Genomic DNA, 24,484 nt, shown 5'->3' on the forward strand with positions numbered 1-24,484 from the left:
AGTCTTCTAGACTGTTGCACAGTCCAGCTACCATGTAATTAAAATGTTTAGCTAACTGCACCGGAGCATGAAATGTAAGGTGTACCTCTAACAAATGGGCCCAGATTTATAAATTATGCTCTAATGAAATTGTTTTATCTGGGAGAGACACTAGATTAAAAGAGGAATGTCACACATGATGATCATTTGCATAATACTCTTCCAATTGAAGAGATTTCTGAAAAGTGAAATCCTTTTAGATAGGGTCAAATCCTGGTACCAGTAAAGTCAATGAAATTTTTACTATTGACTTCAATAGGGCCAGGATATGGCTCACAGAAATTTGTGTATAACCCATTAAATATATAGGCATTAGAGTGCATTGTGTATAACCCATGAAATATATAAGCATTAGAGTGCATTGCTCCCTGCTGAAAAGGCTATAGCAGAACAACAATATTTCAACAGTCATAGTAGGTGCTCTGAAGTAATAAGAATAATTAATTATTGATTTTCACTTTTTAATGGGGTTTGACACCTTCAAAGTTCTGTACAAATATTCACTAATTTGTCTTGAGCATTTATCCTTTGATAATGACTTAGTCTCTTCCATTTCTACAAGTCAATCCTTTGATCCATGAAGAAAAGATATTTATTGAGGAGTAAATAGTTGAGCTCTCACCCAACTTTCAATTGTATGCTATTTTGTGATCATGGAAATCTTACAAATCAGCAAAATACACAAGGAGAAGGATTTGTTACAAAGGCAGATGGTCTTATCCCAGCAGCTCTCATTCCCAGATGGATTGTTAGAACTGGTTTTTTAATCTAATGAGAGGTCTGCTTTCAAACCAATGTATAGGAATAATTTCCATTAACATTAATGGCTCTTAAGCATAGGTTCTAAAGGAACTGACCTCTAGGTAATAACAAATATTTTAGATATAAAAATAGGGTTTTGTCCTGTCACTCTCATGTTTCCTATACAGTACTCTTCCTTGAATTTCAGAATCCCTCAGGACAATAAACCAATAAACAATTTACTGTCCGGAAATCCACTATTATTGTAATTGGTGGTAGCTTAATGATTTTCATGCAGAAATTTCATTATGATTAGTACTAGTGAAAATGAATTGGGGTGTTGAAGTGAGAGGCTAACCTTAAAATATAGAGGTCATAAGTGTGTCATTATAAAGAAACTTCAGAACTTAGATGAGTGCATAAGATATTGAGCATGTTAGTCTCAATTAACTGACATGCCTCTGAGTGAGTGCTTGGTGTGGGGGATAGAGTCTAAAGAGACTTCTCTATCATTTGCATGTACCTTTCGGGGCTTGTAAGCATGCTGTCCCTGCAGTCGGGGGGCTTACAGGGACTGCTCCCTGTATGCACCCCCAGTGCGCAGATTGTCCCAAAGGGGGCATGAGAAGACAGTGCTGTGGTCCTGACCATGGTCCACACTGTGTTGGTGCAGTGGACCCTGCATAATAGCAGGAGTAGACTGTATTTCCTGAAGGCCTCAAGTGGCAGGTGTGCTCTCCTTGGGATGCTGCTACTCCCAGCACCTAGCTGTGCTTACGTGGCGTGACAGAGTCCGAAAGAAGTTTCTCTTGATAAGTCACTGGCAGACAGAACTCGGGCACTGGAAAACATACAAATATTGGAAATTCAGAAGCAGAATCTGCCCTTCTCACATTATATTTCAATTTGCTATAGCTGCAATATTCCCCTAAATTCTTGTCTTCCTTGGACCCTTTGACCTCTAAGTATCCTTCAACCCTCTTCCCTTTCCCCCCTGTTTACCATGTTGCTCCAGAAGATTTTAGAGCTCCTGCACATCCAGAATTGCCAGTCTGGCCCTGCTAACAACACTGTTTGTTTCCCTATGCAGCCCTTGCAGCCAAAATCCTGTTTGTTTTACTTGGGTGAGCAGTCCCACTTAAGTCCACGAGCAGGACCTGGCTGTACAAAACTTCTGACATTTGCAATATAATAGTACATAATTGCTAAGATCTTTCCTTTGAGCAGAGCCCCTTCATATTTGCATGATCTAACATGCACGATGGGCTGCACCTCCTGGTTATGTAAAGGTGTTTTCAAGAAAAAAAATCAAGGGGAAAAACTAGCACACAAGTTTCCCAGAGTTTTAATTCTCTGTTTTTGATGTTGAGACAAGTGTGTGTTTGTTTTGTAATGAGCGCAACAGGAGTATATGCTCTCAGGAAGGAGGGATATTGGTTGGAGTCAGTGTGAGAAGCTTGGGCAGCATGGGAAACTTGCACCGTTGCTGTGTCTGAGTTGCATCTGTTTTGTGGTTAGAGAACTTTAGTGTCCAGGGCCTTTCACAGGATCAAATTGTACCGCTACATAGTGATACTCTCTCTTTTTCCACCTCACCCTGGGGAGTTTCCTTTGCTTTCTTCCATTAGTAGCTGGGGGTGGGAATTCCTTCCCCCCACCCTGTGGAAGAAAGTGAGGATCTGGCCATCAAGCTCCATGGAATGTCCTGGGATCAGTTGGGCACATGGCCATCCACACAAAGGCCTTCTACCTCTACACCAGCTCTGGGTCTCCGGTGGCTGCCTGCCTCTAGGAGCCACCTCTTTAAGGGAGTTCCCCACCACAGAGTGAGCTCCTAGGAGAAGTTAACCTCCCAGCTTTCCTCCCTGATCTCTTTTGTGCAGGGAGAATGATTGATGCAGCTCCTTTACTACCCCCAGCCCTGTTTGCAGCCTGCCCACTCCCTTCCAGCCTGCCCTCTCCACTCCCCTTCATCCCATATGCCTCCTTGGTTCTGCTAGAGCCTTCCACAGGGGAAGGATGAGGTTGCTGCCTCATGGCACTGAAATGGGTGAGGGTAGTGAGGTGAGGCCTGCCCAGTGAGGGCCACCTCTGCACGCAGCTCTAAAGGGTTAGTAGAAATTAAAATGAAAACCAGAACAAATCCTCCTCCTTGAACTCCTTAATGAACATTTCCAGTGGAGCGTGGAAAGAGCATTGTCTTTAATGCACAAAACAGCTACGCTTAACTTAAGCGTGTATGTGCAAACTAACCCTAAGGTTTGGTTCATAAGCTCTTCAGGGCAGAGACCGTATCTTTTTACTAGCGTGTAAAGCATCTAGCATAACTTTGGACACCACACAATGATAATGCTTTCTGTATTTATTTACATGCACATGAACATACCCTGTGTTTCACTGACACATCAGCTCCTAGTTAGAAAATGTCTGTTATACAATGCTTAACTCATCTCTAGATTGTTTTAGACAGTGCAACATGTGATACTCACCTACTGAAGTGAGACTTTTTGTTACAGGGATGGATTAATGGTGGCAAAATGCATCTTCCAGCCAGGTCCTGAGCAGAGTAGAGACTCTCCTACTGGCAAATCCTGCAGCTCGTACTTAAGCAAAATTCCCATTGTGATTTTACTGGGAGTTTTGCCTGAGTATGGGCTGCAGGGTGTGGCCCTTAGTGATGATCCCTGCACTCCTTTACATGCATTTTCCCTTTTCCCTTTAGGTGTCAAGGTGCTCTCCAAAACTTCAACCATTATCACTTTGGTATTTCTGTTTCTAAGCATAGTTGTTGTTGTTGCTGTTACACTTGTTCAGATCAACCACAAAGAGGTCCTTTCTCCTGGACTGAAGGTAAGTTTTAAAGGGTATAAGGAAACAACAATAGACTAAAATGTTCTATCCAATAATAATACTGTGCATTTCTACGGTGCATTTCACCTGATAATCTCAAAGTGTTTTACAGGCAAGTGTTAAAGTCTCACAATGCCCCTGTGAGCTAAGCATTATGGTGTCTATTTTATAGATAGGGGAACTAAAGCTGAGAGAATAAGTGAATTGCTCAAGGTCACACACATAAGCCAGAGGAAGTTTGGGCAATCTCTCACTGGAAGTTTTTAAGAAAAGGTTAAACAAATACCTGTCAGGAATGGTTTAGTTATTTCATAGTCCAGCCTTGAGTGCAGGGGACTGGATTAGGTAACTTCTCGAGGTCCCTTCCAGTTCTACACTTCTGTGATTCTATGATTTTTTTCCTTCAAGTCATCTCTCTTTTACTCTTTCTCATTTCCACTAGACAGTAGCAGAGTTCCAGCTCACTTTCATTTGATTTTTGTTTGTCCACCCTCTCTTACTAATCCTACAATATAGTCTACTGAATAGATCATTGCTGAATATTAAAGAGTGGTCATGATTAGAGTTGATGGGAAATGGTGGGTGAAAATCCCAATAAAAAAGAGAGAGGGAGAAAAACTATGGTGTTTTTTTTTTTTTTTTTTGGCTGCTCTGGTCTTTTTTGACCTTTGACTCAGATTATGTTGTTCTAGCAATAGGTGATCTTTCTGTAAGAACATAAGAACGGCCATACTAGGTGAGACCAAAGGTCCATCTAGCTCAGTATCCTGTCGTCCAACAGTGGACAGTGCCAGGTGCTTCAGAGGGAATGTACAGAACAGGTAATCATCAAATGATCCACCCCGATGCCCATTCCAAGCTTCTGGCAATCAGAGGCTAGGGACATAATCACTGCCCATCCTGGCTAATAGCCATTGATGGACCTGTGGGGACAAAGAATGATCTGGTGGTTAAGGCAACAGACTAGGACAGGGGAAAGCTGGGTTCAATGCCCAGCTCTGACATAGATTTCATGTGTGACCTTGGGCAAGTCACTTAATTTCTCTGTGGCTCAGTGATGTCCTCTGTGAATGGAGATAATGATACTTCCTCTCTCCCATCTGTCTTATATAGTTAGACTCTGTAAGCTCTTTTAGGCAGGGACTGTCTCTTACTATGTGTGTGTACATTGTCTGGCACAGTGGGGCCCTAATCTCAGAGGGGGCCTCTAGATAGGACTGTAGTATAAGTAAAATAATACCTGGCAAAGAGTAAGCCCAAGGGAAGGGAAATCCTATTTGCTTAGATATCACTATGATAAGAGATATTAAAATGTACATGTTGTGTAACCATTTAAATATGCAATGACACATTCATCCTTAGTGTGATGCTATTGATGATAGTGGCTTTGCGGCAGGTATGAGACTGCATCCAGAAGAAGGAAGGAATTGGTGTCCTGTGTATATTTGGATTGTATTCCGAAAGAAACAATAATTGTGTTGTGTTCATGATACTGTCGGGCAGGACTTCTCCAGGCTTCTAGTTGCATTGCACAATTGTACATTAGCACTTAAAGTCAGACAATGTCAATGCTGATTGCTAAGGCAGTAACATACATTTGACAAGATACATGAAGCATCTGAGTCTCCTTAAAGAAATCCACACACCAAAGTACGGTATTACATTACCTCCCATAACAGCTGCATTTTTAGAGCAATTTAGATTGAGCACAAATAGATATATTTCCCCAATTCTGTGACCTGCTTGTGTGAGCACAGAGGAAGCACATTCTTCATACAGCCTTCTGTTAAATTGGAGCAGTCAGCCAATGCTCTCCATTAAAATAATGGGATTGTGCTAAACAATGGATCTAAAGAAATGCCAGGGGACCATGCTACATTAAAGTTAAATACTCCGTTTGCTGTAAATGCTTCCAATCTGAAAATCAAGCAAGGATGGCTTTGTCTGCTAGTTAATTTCCTGGAAGTTGACAATGTTTGGTCAATCGAAAGAGGTGATTTGTGGCTATGATGGCTGAAGGGGAAAGCAGAATTCTGCCTGATATGGCACTTCACTTGTCAGCATCTGTAACATGCTGCTGCTCCTCCTGGAAATTGTAGTTGCAACCAAAATAGACAAGTTGTGTCATGTTTGTTTGCTATACTATGCACCAGTTTTTCATTAGGAATCACTCAGACTCTGCGGCCTGACTCATGCAGATTGTCCAAGTACCTGATGTTTTTAGTTAATATGACTCTAGTACATGTCAAAGCATTCCTTTGGTGTTTAAGTAAATGTGTGGCACAATGACAGGTGCTGAAAACCTTGTGGTAGTTTTTTTTTTTTTTTTTTAAAACAAAATGCTGACAAATTTTGGATTTTAAACTGTAACCCCTTTTTTTTCAGTATGGAATAGTGCTTGATGCTGGATCATCTCGGACTACGGTCTACCTGTATGAATGGCCAGCGGAAAAAGAAAATGATACAGGAATAGTAAGCCAAACCTTCAAGTGCAGTGTGAAAGGTGAGGATCAAATGGAGATTTGGAAATATCAGTGTGATGCCAAAAAAGTTACTGATCCCTTATTCAGAGCCTGACGGGTCCTGGCAGTAGTTAGTGTAGCCTGTGGGCTGCTTTTACTTGTGACAGAGGAGGATCTGTGTAGTAGAGCAATGCTCCTTCAGGTATTTTCCCCTCACATGCTTCCTCCTTCCCCAGCATGACCCTTTCACCGTAGTGGGGTGGGACAGCTGGAGCAGGAACTGCTTCCACTGGGCTTACATCAGCAGAGTTCTTGTGAGAGAAATGTTCTGGAGACCATTTAGGGCTAGAATCTAGCCTCTTTGTACTGCCTGAATGGCACAGAGGGACCAGATCGTACCGGTCAATCTGACCCTTTAATGTCTAGTGCTTCTAGTGTCTTGAGCTGTTCTTTGAAAAAGCTGTTTCATGTAAAAATAATTAAAGTAAAACTCCTCCGAAAGGATTAGGGGCTCAATTTCTACTGGAGTTTTGCTGTTGATTTCAGTGGGAGCAACATAGGGCCCCAGCTGTACTAGCAGTTTGGCGCATTATTTGCTTTTCTTTTCTGGAAATCTGAGTTACTTTTTTTTTAATGTTATTTTCTTTACAAGTTTGTTATAAGTGACTTCAGTGCTTGTGAATGAGACTAGACTCAGAATCCTGGAAACTGAAGTCCTCTGTCTAAAGAACAGATACAAGAGCATGGGAAGCATAGGTGCAAACTTTCTCCCCCTTCCACCCTCCCAACTTCCCGGCTCCATCAATCTCTTGATTGAAGAGAGCCTCTAGTGATGAGAGGAGAGTTTAGTTTCTATGCTCATGGATTCCTGGACCTCACTGCTGAAACTGCCAGAGTTGTGATTATGATTTTGTGATGTGGATATTAATCCACTAGGAACTGGACTGGAATCATTTCACATAGGGCACTGAACAGCCAGCAGATGATAACTTTCGAACACTGCTAATCTGGGTCAGTTTAACATGTGGTCTTGAACTGAAAAGCTCTATTCTTCACCAGTCACACAAGTCACACATTCCCTTTATTTTGTAGGTTCAACTTTGGCTAGGTGTCTCACCTAGTGGACATTTCTATGTATCTCAGCCATCAAGTTAAGCATAAAACTAGCATGATGTGTTCAGGAGAAGCCCAGGAGTGGAATAGCAGGGCTGTTGCAGGTTAGCACTTTGGTGTGTTTGCAGAGCTGCATGGGGAAGATTCCTAGATTCCAAGCCCAGAAGACAGGTTTCAGTGGTAGCCATGTTAGTCTGTATCAGCAAAAAAACCGAGGAGTCCTTGTGGCACCTTGGAGACTAACAAATTTATTTGGGCATAAGCTTTTGTGGGCTAGAACCCACTTCATCAGATGTAGGAAGTAAGAGACAGGAGCAGGTATAAATACATGAAAGGATGTGGGTTGCTTTACCAAGTGTTAGGTTAGTCTAACAAGATAAATCAATTAACAGCAGGATACCAACGGAGGAAAAATAACTTTTGAAGTGGTAAGAGAGTGGCCCAGAAGAGACCCTGATGATGATCTAGTCTGACACCCTGTATAACACACTCCCCCAAAATAATTGCTGAGCATATCTCTTAAATCCAATTTTAATTTAAAAATTGTCAGTGATGGAGAATCCATCATGGCCCTTGGTAAATTGTTCAGTGATTAATTACGCTCACTGTTAGAAATGTATGGCTTGTATGCAGTCAGAAAATGTACACCTTATTTCATCTAGCCAATGCTGTCAGCCACTCATTAGTGAGCCTGGAAATTCATTCAATCATCTGAGAGAAGAAAAGCTCTCTACACGTTCCAAGGCTCTTTAAAGGCCTGATTTTGCCAGGTGCTGGGCACCCTCAGCTCCCACTGAGGATACTCTGTACCTCTCAAGAGCAGACCCCGGAGAAAGTTTTTACTCTGCTTCAAACTGTGTTTTTTTATGTTCTCTGTGCATGTGGAAGAGGGTGGATCTGATTTTTTTTTTAATTGTTTTGTCGGGCTTTAATCCAAGCACATGTTCTAAGGCCCATGTGCATGCCTGGGCTATGGCTTGTGTAAAGTGAAATTTCAGCTGTTGGGTATTAACCCATAAAAAAATTTCTTTACATGCACAAACTCTTCTAGTGCTCTTGCTGTGATACAGGGCAGTATTCTCTCCAGTCGTATTGTGCAACAGGATAATACAGAAACAGGAGTAGGAGCCCGTGCAGGTGACACGAAGAAAGGAAAATGAGAGAGCTGAAGGAAAATTAGAAAGAAAAGTGACCAGCATCATTCTTTTATTTTCTCTGGGCTAGAGTGTAATCCCTCAGCTTCTGTTCCTCACATGGGTGAGCAGTTACTCACACAGATAGTCCCATTGAAGGCCTATTAGTATTAATTCATTAAGGGCCTAAGCTAAAGATCACTGAAGTCAATGGACGTCTTTCCATTGACATCTATGAGCTGGGGATGAGACTCTAATATGCTGATTTGTGTGAGTAACTGCTCATTTATGTGAGCAAGGGGACTGCCACAATCTAGCCCAAGGTTAAGGAATAATCAAATGCAGTGTTTCTTTGCCAAACCATTTCTCAGCTATAATATTCCCACAAATGCTAGGAAACATCCATAAAAGTATAAACCTTTGAATTTTTTTCGTTCAGTCTTATCTGAAAAATGCTTTGCCTGATGACCCCCACAACGTTTCAAGGAAATTATCCCCTGGCTCAGGACAACGCTTGGCATTTTGGGGGAGTATTGGTTTAATTTTGGCAAAGTTAGGTGTACTGGGGAGAGAGGAGATTCAAAATCAGTTTTATAACAATGGAGAGAGACTAATCATCTCTCCCTCAGACATTTGCTGATCCATGATATCAGCACTAACCTCCACAGGTGACTTTTCCTTTCCTTCTCTCTCCAGAACATGCACCAGTGAGGATTATGCAAAAGCCTATATCCTGGCTTTTGTCTGGAAATAAAAAAAAAGTAGAGAAATCTAAGCTTACACAAGGAACAAAACATGGAAGAACTGCACTGGGACCTGCCATGTGCTATGTCCTTACAGGTGCAGGAGTGGCATGCTGCCTGCACTGCACAGCATATCTGTGGCTGCACATTGACATCTCATGTCTTGGCTAATTAAGAATGTTGACCTTAGGGTTTTTGGTGTGAGAAAGCTGCATCGTGAAGCTGAGCCACTCTGCTGCCCTAAAAACACAAGAGGGAGCACTTTTAAAGTTGGTTTTATTGTTTGTTTCTCCCAAGAGAGACAAGAGAATTATAGAGCATAAGGGGCCAGGTGACTCTGTACAGGGGTATTGCGTGAATCCATACAAAGGTGCCTCAAACTACAGTAGCCAAATATGTGCTAGTCCCTGTGATACTATGTTTGAAAGGGAGTCAAACACAGCCTGTCTGTAGGGTGACAGTGTGGAAAGGGAGAGCAGTAACCAGCAGCATGCTTCTCCCTTCTTCCCAATCCTCCACCAGCTGTGCTGCATACACACTCCAGGCCTCCTCCGGAGGTGGTGGAATAGGAGGAGATCTACTCTCCACTGCATTCTTCTCCCATCAGCCCTGTGGCGATTGGGCAGCCCAGCCTAGTGCTGACCCAGTCCATATTCCTTTATACAGTGGCTCTACTCTGGCTGTGATCACTGTGTTGTATGAGCACCTTCCAGATATTGATGTGCTGCCCACCCATGTGCATTCATGTAAATAAGTACAGTATACTCCTGAATAGCATGCGGGGCAAAGATTTCATTTGGATAATTGGGAGGGCAGGGAGCAGCAGCGCAGTGATCCCTCTGCAGCTTCACTGTCATGGCCCTGTTCACTCGCTCCCAGCACAGCAGGGCTGCAGAGGGCTCCCTGCACTGACACGCCTGCCCTTTCAAATGTTGCAGGTGCAAAGTTGTGGGGGGAGGCTGCCTTCCTAGCAGGGCACAGTGAAGATCTCTGGCCAGGACTCTGCTCTGCCCTACCAGAACTGCAGCCTCCCCTGCAGGAATCAATTGTCACCGGCCCTCTGGAGTTCCACAGTCACACCCTACTCATTCACAACAGTGGGGTGGCAGAGGTCTTTCTGCACTGCCACAGAAGCTATTCAGCAGCAAGGTGGCCTGCCCCGCAGCTGCGGGTCTCTTCTCTCTTGTCCCCCAGCAATGACAAGGAAGGGATTCGGATAATGCAGAGGTTCAGATGATAAGGTTTTGGAGAATCGGGTGTATACTGTAATAATAATAATAATAATTAATAGCTCTCTCTTCTCATTCCCCTGTCCACCTTCCCCCTCCCCCACCAAACATGTTGTCGAGGTTTGTTATTTTCTTTGCTTTATGGGCATTTTTGTTTTACTTTTTATTATTCTGATTAATTATTGCTGCTATTGGAAAGCTATGGTGAAGAGGCTTGCATTTCATCCTAGAAGCAGTCTGGTCTGTGGTCTTTCTTTACTCTGGTAGGATGAAGTCGCATGGCTGGGGGCCAGCCACTTAGAAGGCTAAGTCACTTGCTTTCACTAATCTCATATTTGTAACTGATAGTTCCATTGCCCCTAACTGTAGGGTTACATCCTTATTCCAGATGGTTCCTGAGCTAGCATGTCTACCTTGGAGTCTGGATTTGATCATGAGCCTCTTAGGTAACTGAGTGCCAAAATCTATATGTTGCCCTCTTGCAAGTTTTCTTGGGGGAATCGGTTCTCCTGATAATGATGATAATAATCATTCCCCAAGTGCACTTCAGTTGTGATGTTCAAAGCACTGAATAAAGTAGAATTATTCTCCATTTTACAGATAGGTAGACTGAGGCAAAGAAAGGGAAACGACTTGTCTAAAGTAATTTAGCAGGTCATTGGTAGACATAGGAATAGACCCCTGGTTGCTTGATTCCCAGACCAGGTCCCTCTCCACTGGACCATGCTGCCACTAAGTCCAGTCAAAGGTCAAATTGCAGCTCACAATTCATTATTTTGCTTCCAGTAGGATGCTACTTCCAGATCTGGTCTGACATATGCCAGTTTGTTAGGTGTAGTCCACATGATTTAGGACACATGGGGATGGAGTTTTCTATAATTTTGGAGATCCAGGAGGTATTTTCCACCCAGTAGGTGGATTTTTCTGCTGTGCCTGCCACATGTAATATATTTTTCCCATTAATGTGGCACTGTTGTCAATTTGCGCTTATGTACAGTGGAAAGGATGACAGTGTTGGGGGAGGAGTTGTGTCAAGAGTGCTGCCCTATATAAAAGACTTGAAGGCATGTTCATTAATATTTTTTTAGTCATTAAGATTTGTAAATTAAGTCCTTGTTTAAAGATAAAACATCTTTTCAAAATGGAATATTAAAAGGGGAAAAAAAGCTGTTTCTTCTGATCTCTGTTGCTAGGCCCCAAGACAAATGAAATCAGCCACTTGCTCTTTTTTAGGCCCAGGCATATCCAGCTATGGGAATAACCCTCAAGAAATTGTCAAACCCATTGACGACTGCATGAATAAAGTAAAGGAGAAAATTCCATCTCGCTTGCACAAAAATATCCCAACGTATCTGGGAGCTACAGCTGGAATGCGACTACTGAGGTATGGTCAAAAAACCCCAGTACATTTAATATATGTAAATAGAACAGCTGCATGTGAAATTGATATGGAAAAATGTGTTAGACAACTCTCTGTTTGCCAGGAATTCTGATCTGTCTCAAAAGGAAATCCAACCCAGCCAGTAAAGTTAAAGGTTTGGAACTTTTGGTCTAATTTTTAAACCAATCTGCTTTTCTTTTATCATATTGTTTTACTGTATTGAAAGGAAGTATTTGCTTGCTTTGCACTACAGCAATGTAAGGTCCAAATTTCTATCCTCAGCACATGGGGTCAAATCCCACTGTGTAAATGAGAACTGTGTGGACATATTTGAGGGTAGCAAGCCCAAATTCATAGTTGGGGTAACTCAGCTGGAGACAAGGAGTTACACTTAGGCCACATCTACACTATCCGCCAGATTGGCAGGTAGTGATCGATTTATCGCGTGTACACTAGACGCGATAAATCGATCGCTCTGCCATCGACTCTGGAACTCCACCAGGGCAAGAGGCGGAAGCGGAGTCGACGGGGGAGTGGTGGCCATCGATCCCACACTGCAAGGATGTGAAGTAAGTGATTCTAAGTCAATCTAAGATACGTCAACTTCAGCTACGCTATTCTTGTAGCTGAAGTTGACGTATCTTAGATCGATTTTCCCCCCCCCAGTGTAGACCAGACCTGAGTGTGATGCTAAGTGGTTGCACCGTATCTATGCATGGGGCTTTTGAGACAGGCACTAGCTGGCTTTTTTGTTCTCAGTTTTAGTTATAGTTTGAATGGGCCTGGAGACTCGACCCTGTCACCGCTGGAGAGGATCCCTCCAGAACAGGGTTGAGGCACATTAGCAATGCAAATTTCCCCACGAGATTTGCTGTGCTGCACCTGACTCTGTGGCTAAAGAGAGATAAAGACTCCGTAATGGTTAAGCCAGCACCTTTCACATAAGCACTCAGTTCACTAAATACAATCTTACATGAGGAACAAAATATCCAGGTGCTTGCAGTGTAAACATGGCAATTGTTGGACACAGGATATGTCTACACTGGAACTGGAAGATCTAATTTCCAGCTAAAGTAGACATACCTGCACCATCTCTGATTTGAGCTAGTGTGCTAAAAATAGAAGTGTAGCTGCAGTGGTGGGAAAAGTTAGCCATCCCAGTAGGTACCTTGGGTCTCAGATGGGATTGTATTTGGAGCAGCAAGCCCACTACAGCTACACTTCTATTTTTAGCATGCTAGCTTGATCAGAGCTACTGCAGGTATGTCTGCTTAAGATGGCAATTAGACCTTCTAGCTCCAGTGTAGACATGCCCACAGCTAATGTTCTACCACCTTCAGAGTTGTTTTAGCCAGCTGTGCTTGCTAAAACTGGCTGTACATCTAACTTAGGTGTTCCTTATTAAAGGCTGTCCCTCCAGACCAAAATGGACTCAGATTGTCAGTAGGAAATCATGGGCATTCCTTTAGTCACTAGGTTGATAAAAGAATAAAGGTAAGCTTGTCTTTCCAGATACTCAGCATTTTGTGTTTTGTGAATTGCTTAGGTTGCAAAACGAAACGGCAGCCAATGAAGTCCTTGGGACCATTCAAAACTACTTCAGATCCCAGCCCTTTGAATTTAGGGGTGCTCAAATCATAACTGGGCAAGAGGAAGGGGTGTATGGATGGATTACAGCCAACTATTTAATGGGCAAGTTCTTGGAGGTGTGTGGGAAAAAATGCATGTTTTATTTTATACTGTTGCTTATGAATCACAAGTTTTGGAGGGGATGCATGTTAAAACAGAGTAGCCATTGGTTCCACATTTCCACCAAAAGTAGATCACAGACAAGCTTTTGCTATAGAGGGAGAATAAAACGAATAGAGTTTTTTATCCTAACTAGGAACAATGGAAATATTTAAAAGGCATGTTGATGGCCAAGGTAGAACTCATAACAAGATACAGAAATAAGATTCCTGTCTAAATGGAATATCTAATGCTTAGTCTAAACACAAAAATTGTACTTCTTCCCCATATCCCATCATCTGGGTCTGGATCATTGTGCAAGCATTCTCCAGCTTTGTCTGTCCCAGGCAGCCCTCAAGTCCACCTGCTTATCATCTTCTTTAATCCAATCCATCTATCAGTTCTTCAGCTTTCCCCAGGGTCTCTCTCCTGCCACCCTCTCATTCATGCCCTGTGTATGTCCGAACTAGCCAAGTCATGCTTCCTGGATTTTTGTCAACCACATCTTGGACTTTATCTTCCATCCTAATACTTTTATTTGTACCATTCTATCTATATCAGCATAGCTAAAGTAGTACAACCCCCTTAGCGGGGATGCAGTTATACCACGGTATAGATGATTATAGCAGTATAGCTATTTCTGTGTAGGAAAGGGGATAATCTAGACTGATATGTGGCAACTTTATACTAGTATAGCTGCATTCATACTAGGGGTTGTACCAGTTAAGTATCTTGGTAAAAAATCCCACCCTTAACTGACATAGTTATACTGGTACAAAATCAGGTATAGACAAGACCTACCTCTAGCTCAATTGTGTGTGTGGAATTAAACATACAGCAGTGATCTTCAGTGCTCAGTTGTGTTAATTACAGGTGTTTACTCCCCAAAATATTTGAGAGAATTATCCTAGTTAATCTTGCTAGAATAAAAAATTCAATCAATTTCCTGCATGGTATTAACTTTCCCTATTGAACAGTTACTATTGGATCATGACAGTTTGCAAAGTGGATTTTGATTATCTTAATCCAAAATAATATTTTGCTCCAAACACATTTGCAGAAATCAGTCACATAATTGATAGTATATGAACACGGTGAAAACACAAATATCCTGATATCAAAATTGCACACCCTGGGACAAATTTTTCCCTCTCTTACATCCATGCAATATTGACTTCACTGAAGGCAGTTTCTTACTATGCAGGCCTTTAATGATCAAAATTGTGAATTCTGCTTGGCAAATTCTTAGATTTTTTTTTTTTTTTTTTTTAAGGCCACAAGGGACCACGGATGCTGGGAAGCCAGTTTAGTACATGGAGTTCAGATGAGTTGAGCTTCATGAAGATTTTGGCACACAGTATGAAACTGAAAAAAATTAATCTTTTCACCAATCTTGTGATACTGGAAAAAGTCTAGGTGTGAAATCCTAGCCCATTGAAGTAAATGGGAATCTTGCCATTGACTTCAATGGAGCCAGGATTTTACTCTAGGAGTTTGCCTGTAGATGTTTGCTGGAGCATGCAGTCTGTTCTCACTTCTCCCTTCCCATCACAACACATACTTGCGCAAAAGGAAAACTCCTTCAATAAATAATGGCAATATTAAAAGAAATTGTGGAGGGTGCATACTTTTCCTTTTGATGACCTGCAGATCCAACAGCGTTTTGCTGTTTTCACACAAACACAGGCAAATAGGTGGCTAGAAAAATCCAAATAACTTCTCAAACTGAAAACCACCAGATAAATGGGTCTTGCTTATAGGCCTACTATGATGGAATTATTTTTAAAATATAAAAAACCTTCATAGAAGCTCTCGGGCAGATCCTCAGCTGGTGTAAATTGCCGTAGCTCCATTGACTTCAACAGAACATTCAGCTGAGGAGCTGGCTCTCTATCTACTGGGCAGAAACCCAATTTTCTGTTTCACAGGGAATTCCACTGTTTCAAAAAAAATTTTCATTCAGAAATTGAACAAACAAAATTCAAATTAAAAAAAATTGCAATGAACTTAAAAATGTTTTGGGTTGGTCAAAAACCTTTGATAAAATGTAGACATTTAGTCCCAATTTCTACCGTTTTTAAACTTTTTACATGTTTTTCATGTAAAAAACAATGAATTTCATTTTGAAAAGTTGTTTCAAAATAAAGCAAAACCGTCCATTCTGAAAAGTCGAAACAGGACATATTTTGACACTATTGAAACTCTTGGTTTTTAATAAACTAAATTTTGTGACAGTGTTTTTTTCCAAAATGTTTCAATTTTGATTAAAATGGCATTTTTCATTAAGTGTTTTCATTAAAAATTTCCTGCTGCCAGCTCTACCAACTCTGTTCTTCATTCACTTCTGGCCTGTCTCTTTATTCTTTTGCACTGTAACCATCTCAGACCTTTTAATATTTTATTTCTCCTTTATTAATACTTTACTTACTGTTTGTAAAGTGTTACCTTCAGACTACCTCTGTCAGGAAAATAAGTGAATATTATTTCCATTTTACACATACAGAAAGATTAAGTGATTTGTCCAAGTTCACATACAGAGGCAGTTTCAGAACCAGGATTAGAGGCTGCCTGACCTGTGCTCTGAACACTAAGCAATACCTCTCTCTGAATTTTAGTTATGCTTGACCTTCCCTTCATTCTTCAGCTTCATTTCCCTTTGTGGAAAAAATATCACCCTAAACTAAAAAACTTGATGAGACAATGCTTTACACACAAGTGAGCTTTTCCTGAGTGATGTTTTACACTATTACAGCTATATTGTAGATTTAAAAGTAATTTAATGAGTGAAAGAGCTTGAAGAAAGAACATAGAAAAGCAGATGACATTTCAAACTTACCTGTTTAATTTTTAGAAAACCCTTTGGAGGAGATGGGTCCATCCTCATGGAGCAGAGACTACAGGTGCGCTTGATCTAGGAGGAGCCTCCACTCAACTATCATTTGTCCCAGAAGAGTGTATGCAGAACTCCAATAGCACATTACAGGTGCAGCTGTATGGCTATGAGTACAGTGTGTATACTCACAGCTTCCAGTGTTATGGAAGAGATGAAGCAGAGAAAAGGCTCTTAGCCTTACTAGTGCAGGTACATTCAGGAACTGTGTTGTTTGGTTTGTATTCAGTAACTCTGAACATGTTCTCTCCTGCTATAAGTTCTTATTGCAGTATGGCTTAGAGGCCTCAGTTAGGGCCCCATTATGTTAATTGCTGTGCAGAACATATTGGGTTCATTTTATACATTTAGCCAAACTGAATATCGCTTATTTTTCTTTTCTTTTTAATATCTCTTTTTGAGGATAGTTTTGTAATTGTGTTTACTTATTTTTCAGTTAATACCTTGACCCCCTAGGACAGTGGCTCTCAACCTTTCCAGATTCCTGTACCCCTTTCAGGAGTCTGATTTGTCATGTGTACCCCCAAGTTTCACCTCACTTAAGAACTACTTGCTTACAAAATCAGAAATAAAAATACAAAAGTGTCACAGCACACTATTACTGAAAAATTGCTTACTTTTTCATTTTTACCATATAATTATGAAATAAATCCATTGGAATATCCATATTGTACTTACATTTCAGTGTATAGTATTAGAGCAGTATAAATAAGTCATTGTCTCTATGAAATTTCAATTTGTACTGACTTCGCTAGTGCATTTTATGTAGCCTATTGTAAAACTAGGCAAATATCTAGATGAGTTGATGTACCTTCTGGGAGACCCCTGCGTACCCTCAGGGGTATGTGTACCCCTGGTTGAGAACCACTGCCCTAGGAGTCAGGCTGTTCAGCTGTTTTGTATAACAAGAATGAATCCATTGTTAAAACTTAATCTGTAAGCCTACTTTCTTCCCTCTGCCAAGAAATATTCTGCTAAGCAATTAAACTAGAAATGTGAATCTTTGCTTTATTTCACAAGTGCATTCTGTGAGATAGGATTTGCTTTGTATGATAATGATCATTAGATCATGCTTTATTCAATACTCTTGTTATGGCAGAGAGGAGAATGGGAGAATACAAACACATATGGTTAAAATACTATTCACATGAAATTAAAAGCTTTCCTGTTAAGACAAAAAAAATTTACTGTTTCCCTCAGAATTCAAGAGACAAGGCCAAGGTTGACAATCCATGCTATCCTCATAATTATGAAACCGTTTTAACGATGAAACATTTGTATGGAAGCCTTTGCACGGAATCTCTAAGGCCAACAAATTACAACCCAGGCCAACTCATAAATTTCAGGGGAACCGGAGACCCAGCTCTGTGCCAGGAGAAGGTGTCCTTATTGTTTAACTTCACTGCTTGCAATGACAAGGGGAAAGACTGTTCATTCAATGGAGTCCATCAGCCAAAGCTTAAAGGGAAGTTTGTGGTAAGTCTGCAAGCACAGTGTTCCTTTTTGCAGCATTTCTTCCCTACCTCTGATTTATATAGGATCTTGAGAGTAAAGTGCCTTTCATCTGGTTTTATTTATAGGCCTTTTCAGGATTCTACTATACAGCCAATGCTTTGAATTTAACTGGACGCTTTCCCCTAGCTGACTTTAATTCAAGTATGTGGTTTTTCTGCTCACAGAACTGGAATCAGGTCAGTATGAATTTTCTGCATTTGGAAAGGGGAAAGATCAAGGAGCACATCACATAGAACTATAGGAAACTGGACCACTTCTGTTCACAGGGATTCATATGAATAATTTTTTAAAAAGTTCATAGGAATTCTTGCCTTCCTTTCCCATGAGTTTCAAGTTCCTTCCAAACTATAACATAATCCTAGGGTACTTAAACCATGGCCCAGGTTCATGAAACTTTTCCATGATCCTGGGTTGAGTTTCCTACTTGTAGTGAAACAAGGAACTAGGCAAAATGCATACGTTTTCTATTTCATTCTGTGAGTCTTGTGCATCTGTCATGTCACATCACAGCAAATGGAGCATATTTTTGCCAGAAAGAAACAAAGGGCTTGACTCTCATCTATACTCAGGATCCTTTATACTGTTCTGGCACCATAGAGGGGCCTTAAAGTGGGTAAGTGGTATAAAAGAGCCTTACTGTAAATAAGAATCAGGCCCAGTTCTCCAGGAAAAACTCTTGTACTGAACAATCTAAATCTTTACAGTTATCAGTCCACAAATAAAGACATTTTCAGGAAGACGCTCTTTTGCTGAACTTCTATATTGAATGTCAGCTCAATGGTTACAGAATGAGTGATTACACATGACCAATTTACAACTTCAAGATGAAAGTTTTTAGTGCTATGTCTACACATGCAGCTGGTTATGTGATTCCCAGCTTGAGTAGACATACTCACACTAGCTCTCATCGAGCAAGCAGACTAAAAGTTGTAGTGTAGCCGTAGTAGCGTGGGCAGTGGTGAGCAGCAGCACGGGCTAGCTGCCCTGTGTACAAACCCAGTTGGATCCCATGGATATGTGCTTGGGGCAGCCAGTCCATGTACTCTGGGTGGCTAGTCCGTGCTGCCACTTGCCACTGCCCATGCTTAACAACAGTGTAGCTGTGGCACTGGTTAGTGAATCACACCCCCAGCTCTAAGTGTAAATGTAGCCTAATTGAAGCCTCTCTGGCACAAAACTACAATATGGAATGTGTTTTAGTATTTGCTTTTTAATTTGGTTGTGACAGTCATGGTCCAGACACCACAGGGGACAACAGAAGATTTAAACTACAAAAAATAAGCAGTTAAATCAACTGTTGCCAGTGTTGCTGTACTACACAAATATATTGAGTAAGGTCTTTTATGAAAGCTTGTAGTGTTCTGAACACGATGGTCATTCTGAGGGTGTGTGTGTGGGTACAATTGTAACTGTCATAACTGTGGTGCAACTCCAACCTCACCTCAGAACAGGGCAGGAAAGCAATCAGGCAGGAAGGGGCTATCTTCCTAACCAGAGGAAACCAGTTTTAAGAACCCATCCATTGGTCCAGCTCAGGAAAAAACTATGGTGGACCATTAAAGTAATGAAAAGATATAGATAAAAGATATAGATATTCAAAAAGTGAGGGAAATATAGACAATTTATAGACCATTGGGAATTTCCCCCACTTTTTGAATATCTATAGCGACTGAAGGAAAAAACCTGGAAGTCTTCTAAAATGGAAGGGGGTTGAAATGAAATGTGTCCAGAAACTGAGGGACAGTCACTTGGTGCGGGTGCTGTCCATGAAATGCTGGATCTTCTTTATGGCTAGGGGACATGCTGGGAAACTGTTCACAGGCAAAATAACTTTTATTAGAAAAGTGATTTTTATCTAATATGAAAGTATGAAAACCTGAGGTTCTGTCTGTCTTTTTTTACTGTGTAACTTGTATATGATTGCTCTCCCTTGCTATTTAATCTTTGAATCTGTGGCTTTTCTGTTAAATAAATCTTTCATTTATTTTTACCACAAGCAAGTCTCTGGTATGCAAACTGTATGTGGGGGGTGAGGGGAAAAGAGAGAGAGAGTGTGTCATGGTCAGCTGGGGGCGTTCACACTTTTGGGATGATGAACCAAAGGGAAAACATCTGAGTGCCTGGTAGTTAAGAACTTGGGGAGGATGAATTTGGGGAAACTTGGGACTGGAAGGGCTGCTAGTGTCATCCTGCAAGGAGTAACCAGCTGGTGAAAGCCAGGGTGAGACCTTGTGCGTGTGGGCAGGCTACTGGTGTCAGGGGTCTGAACCAAAGCTGCATGAGGGCACCAAAAGTTACAGGGAAGGCAGTGACGGACCCGCTTACTGGTCTAGGTCAATCCCGAAATGTCACATAGGGGTCTGCTCTTTGTTGCTGGTACTTGTAGGGAAGGAAAAATTATGCTTATTAGTGTACCTACCTATTGCAATGGAATCATTAGACATTACTTATGTCCTTTATGGTTTGTAATATCTAAGAAGAGCCCTTGAGACAGGGAGAGCCTCAGTATTCCAAGGCTTTTTGCTTGTTTGTTTTGAGGAGAGAGTTTGCTTAATAAGAGCCATTATCTTGATGTAAGGATTCAATGCAATAAATCCAGAAAGAACTACACTTCTCTTTGTACTAAGTGTACTTTGTACATTTTGTACTTCATCCTACTTGAGATTAAGTCAATGGCAACATTTCCCGTTAACTTAGATGGGAGCAAGATTGGGCCTGGAGGCAGATTTATTCTTCGTCGGTCACCAGGAGAATGAGCATAATTTAGAGTGGTCCTTAAATTTGAAACCTGCAGTGAAGCTATGCTGGGCCCCAAAGTGGCACTCTGCCACTTGTCATATTGCTCGTTCAGACTGCCGTGCTTTGTGCTCTGTGCTGCTTGGTATTTCTTCTCTGATTTTAAGATTGTTTATCAGTTGCTGTGCTTGTACTCTTCAGGTCACCTCTCTGTTCTCATAGCCCCTCTGGCCCCCACTAGCACCCTTGTCAGTGTTAAATGAAGTGGGGGATCTTAGCTCTTCACGCATAACTTTGTACTCAAGCTGTTACCACACTGGCTATCTTCAGAGAGCATCCCACTCCAAAATGATCACCAAAAACCACCCCACTGATATGCACAGTATTTGACCTACAGGACTTTTTGTGTCAAGCAGCCATACTTTCTCAGAACCTCTTGTCAAATCTGTGCTTCTGTACTGCATCAGCATATACTGCAGACAATATTCTGATCTTAGCTACATCAGTGTAAATTCACAGTAACTTGAGTGACCTCAATGGCGTTATTTCAGATTTACATTGAGGTAGCTGTGTCACAAACTGGCCCTGTGTTCTCTGCCAGCACTCCAAACTATAATTGTACATCTTTATGATCTGATCACTTGTTGTCACACTTAGGATGACTGTGCAATCTTCTTGAAGAGCTTTGCCCCTGAAATTTATTACCACAATTTTTTAGATATGCTACAAGGATCAGATAGATTGAAATTGTTAGTCACTACATTTTCTTTCATGCAAGTTTTATTTTTAATTATTGTTTACAGTACAAATACATCAACAGCATAGTCACTTCCCATTAAATTGCCATGTCTATTTGCCTACAATAATATTTTTCTTAAGATGTGTCTGAAAACAGCAGGTAAGTACTAATTAGATTGGGAAGTGTACTGCATGCAAGTCCTTCTTAGTTAAAAGAACAGTGTTTGGTATTTTAATGTACATGTTGATCGTATTTATTTTTATTTGTCAGCTTCCATTTATGCTGCCTAAGTTTGAAGAAACATATGCTAGATCCTACTGCTTTTCAGCAAACTACCTCTATTACTTGCTTGTACATGGATATAAATTTAACACAGAGACTTGGCCCCAGATACATTTCCAAAAAGAAGTGAGTATTAGTTATTTATTTGTATTAATTATTATTATAACATGAAGAATTTGGAAAATGGTGATAGGACATCTTACCTTGCAAATACATACTGATTGTGGGCAGCTTCTGCAGAAGATTTTTAGATATTTAGAGCTAAGTAAGGGCTGTGTCTTTAGCTCCAATGCCAACTCCTAATGATTCCAGTGGTGAGAAAATGATTCGATGATCCTAGATTCTTTAGAGTTTTAAAGAGCGAGATAAAAAATTCTGCTCTCCATTACACCTGTGCAAATCCACGGAAGTCACTTGGGCTGCACAGCGGTATGTAATAGGATGGCAATATTTGCCTGAAACACCTTGCCACGACTAAGTGAGTTCTGTTGACTCACTGAGTGAGCGATAACTTGTTACCACCTGGATATAAGGGAGGGAGAGAAGATGAAAGGCATGATCTGAGCAGTCCTGAAGGAGGGATCATATGAGTAGCTAAGCCTAGTGGGGAGACAGTTTCAGCTAATCTTAGTTACCTTATTACTCTTCTTCATTAACAGCCAAACTCCAGGGTGGTGGGTGCGAGTTTGGACTTTACGTACTGTGTCTATAGAGCAGTTTGAGAAAGATGTCTGCTCACAGGATGTAACAGAAAGCAGAGTTTGGCCCAGTGTGTAATAATCTACCCAGATGGGATCCCACTGAAATCAACAGGACTCTCTACAGGTAGTAGGGTCTGCCCATAAAAATTAAATGGCAGGACTGGGGCCCAAATGAGGGCACTGAAAAGCAGGCCTCTGTGTTGCCTTTTTCTTAGGGTTGATGGGGTGATCGACTCCTAGGTTTTATTACTTTTACAGAAGTGTAGAGGACAGGACTGTAAACAAACTTTCTGCACCCACCACCATTTAGATTCTGTGACAGTTACAGCAGTATTTCCTTTGAGTAATCAGATTCGTCTATACTGTGATTCCTTCCTTCCCACTACAAGTCTTATTTCTGCAACTTGTTTCAATCAGATTTGTAAACTCTTCATGGAGCTTTCAAACGGGTTAGCATTGGCCCATTACAACATGAGGTAACACAAAATGAAGAGGGTGCAGACACTGTACAATAAAAGTAATCCTCACTGCACTTGAGAACAAGGCATCAAGAAATTCTGAGCAAGATTTTTCTAAATAGCAGAGCTCCATCATTTGGGCAAATCGACCAGTATAGAGAAGGAAATAATTACTCTGCCTTCTTTGCTTTACCATGTGGGGGCCAGCTACTAGAAGATCTCCAAGTCTTTGCAGTAGGTAAATTAACTCCTATGCAAAAGGCCAGCACAAAGGTTATTTTGAGGTCTTTAACCAGACCATCTCTGTTGCATAAGCCTTGTATTGGTCCTCAGCACAAGGGTGAATTTCACTTATGATTGTTCCCTCACGGCCAGCAGCACAAAGTACTGATCCAGGTGAAACACAAAGTACTTATTTAAAAGGACATGTTTCTGAATGACAAAGAACAGTTATTTCTAGGAGTGCCACCAGGGCCCAAACCTGCCAGGCAAAGGGATGACAGACAGCCCACTCCTACAGTCTCCAACCAATCCGCCTAATCTCACCAGTTGCCTGCAAACAATCCCCCTTTCTCCTGTGTTGGGCAAAAAGAAGGGGGTCAATGACTTTATAAATACTGAGGAGCTACAGCAATCAACAATATTGCACTAGAACAAGAGTTAATATTAATAATAATAAGAGTGACTGACTGATTTGGGGCTTTCTCCTGGCCTTTTTTTGTAGGTGCCATTTTGTAAGAGGCTGTCTTTTGAAAATTCAGGGTTAAAGTGTGTGTGTGTGTGTGTGTGTGTGTTTTAATTCAAGTGTAAGTAGACAAACACCAGGATGGTGAAAGCAGAGTCCAGTTCTATAATTGTTATGCTTGCTGATATCTTAAATTGTACTTCAAACTAAGATACTTATAGTGATACACACACATTCTAAATAGGATAGATTAAGATAAAATAGATGAGATAGTCAGAGCCATACCCAACTCATTCTCAGTGTGGGATCCAATCGGATGTCTTTATCTCACTTGTTTAAGCCAGGTGATATAGAAACTGAGATACAATGATTTTTTGCACACTTCACAGGATTCCACTTTCGTCCCTCTATGTAATATTGAAAGATTTAGGGACGTACCTGTTCTCCAAAAATCCTTGCACGCCTTTGGGCTTGGCTACAGTTGCAAGTTAGAACACTTTTAGTCAGCCCCGGGTGCCCTAAGTCCTGAGGTGTCCACACTGGCAAGGCACATAGAGCTCCCAGACTCCGGGGCTGGAGTGCTCCTGGTAATCCACCTCCATGAGAAACGTAACGCTTGCTGCGCCCTGTCTGGAGTGCCACGGCGCCAGTGTGGACGCCCTGGTCTGTTAGTGCACTATGATCGGCCTCCAGAAGTGTCCTACAATGCTTGTTCTAGCCACTCTGGTCATCACTTTGAACTCTACTGCCCTGCCCTCAGGTGACCAACCATCAGACCCGCCCTTAAATTCTCTGGGAATTTTGAAATTCCCCTTCCTGTTTACTCAGCCAGGCGTGGAGTGCTCTCAGCGCATCTTTCCAGGTGACCATGCCGTCACATGATCCCCAGTATGGAGCAATGGCGAGGTGCTGGACCTCATCAGTGTTTGGGGGGAGGAAGCTGTCCAGTCCCATCTGCGCTCCAGCTGTAGGAATTATGATACCTTCAGGCAGATATCAAGGGACATGATGGAAAGGGGCACACTGCAGTGCAGGGTTAAAGTGAAGGAGCTGCAGAAT

The 24,484-nt window shown here is 41.5% G+C and overlaps 2 protein-coding genes across 5 annotated transcripts in view; both read left to right on the forward strand.

The window, feature by feature from the left end:
* RPL14 (ribosomal protein L14) overlaps window positions 1-24,484 on the forward strand; it is a 247,778-nt gene that overhangs the window by 204,266 nt on the left and 19,028 nt on the right. The window lies entirely within an intron of this gene.
* ENTPD3 (ectonucleoside triphosphate diphosphohydrolase 3) overlaps window positions 1-24,484 on the forward strand; it is a 30,449-nt gene that overhangs the window by 1,959 nt on the left and 4,006 nt on the right. For all 4 annotated transcript variants that reach the window (XR_013635387.1, XR_012157490.2, XM_073333296.2 and 1 more), the window contains exons 3-10: window positions 3,503-3,630; window positions 6,016-6,133; window positions 11,544-11,694; window positions 13,238-13,397; window positions 16,271-16,501; window positions 17,510-17,785; window positions 17,890-18,000; window positions 21,570-21,707. Coding sequence is in view for 2 of the 4 variants with exons in the window: in XM_073333296.2 (XP_073189397.1) it covers window positions 3,503-3,630; window positions 6,016-6,133; window positions 11,544-11,694; window positions 13,238-13,397; window positions 16,271-16,501; window positions 17,510-17,785; window positions 17,890-18,000; window positions 21,570-21,707 (1,313 nt within the window). In the remaining 2 variants the exon portion in view is untranslated. The remainder of the gene's footprint in view (window positions 1-3,502; window positions 3,631-6,015; window positions 6,134-11,543; window positions 11,695-13,237; window positions 13,398-16,270; window positions 16,502-17,509; window positions 17,786-17,889; window positions 18,001-21,569; window positions 21,708-24,484) is intronic.

This window comes from Lepidochelys kempii, chromosome 2 (genome assembly GCF_965140285.1).
Source record: "Lepidochelys kempii isolate rLepKem1 chromosome 2, rLepKem1.hap1, whole genome shotgun sequence".
Lineage (NCBI taxonomy): Eukaryota > Metazoa > Chordata > Testudines > Cheloniidae > Lepidochelys > Lepidochelys kempii.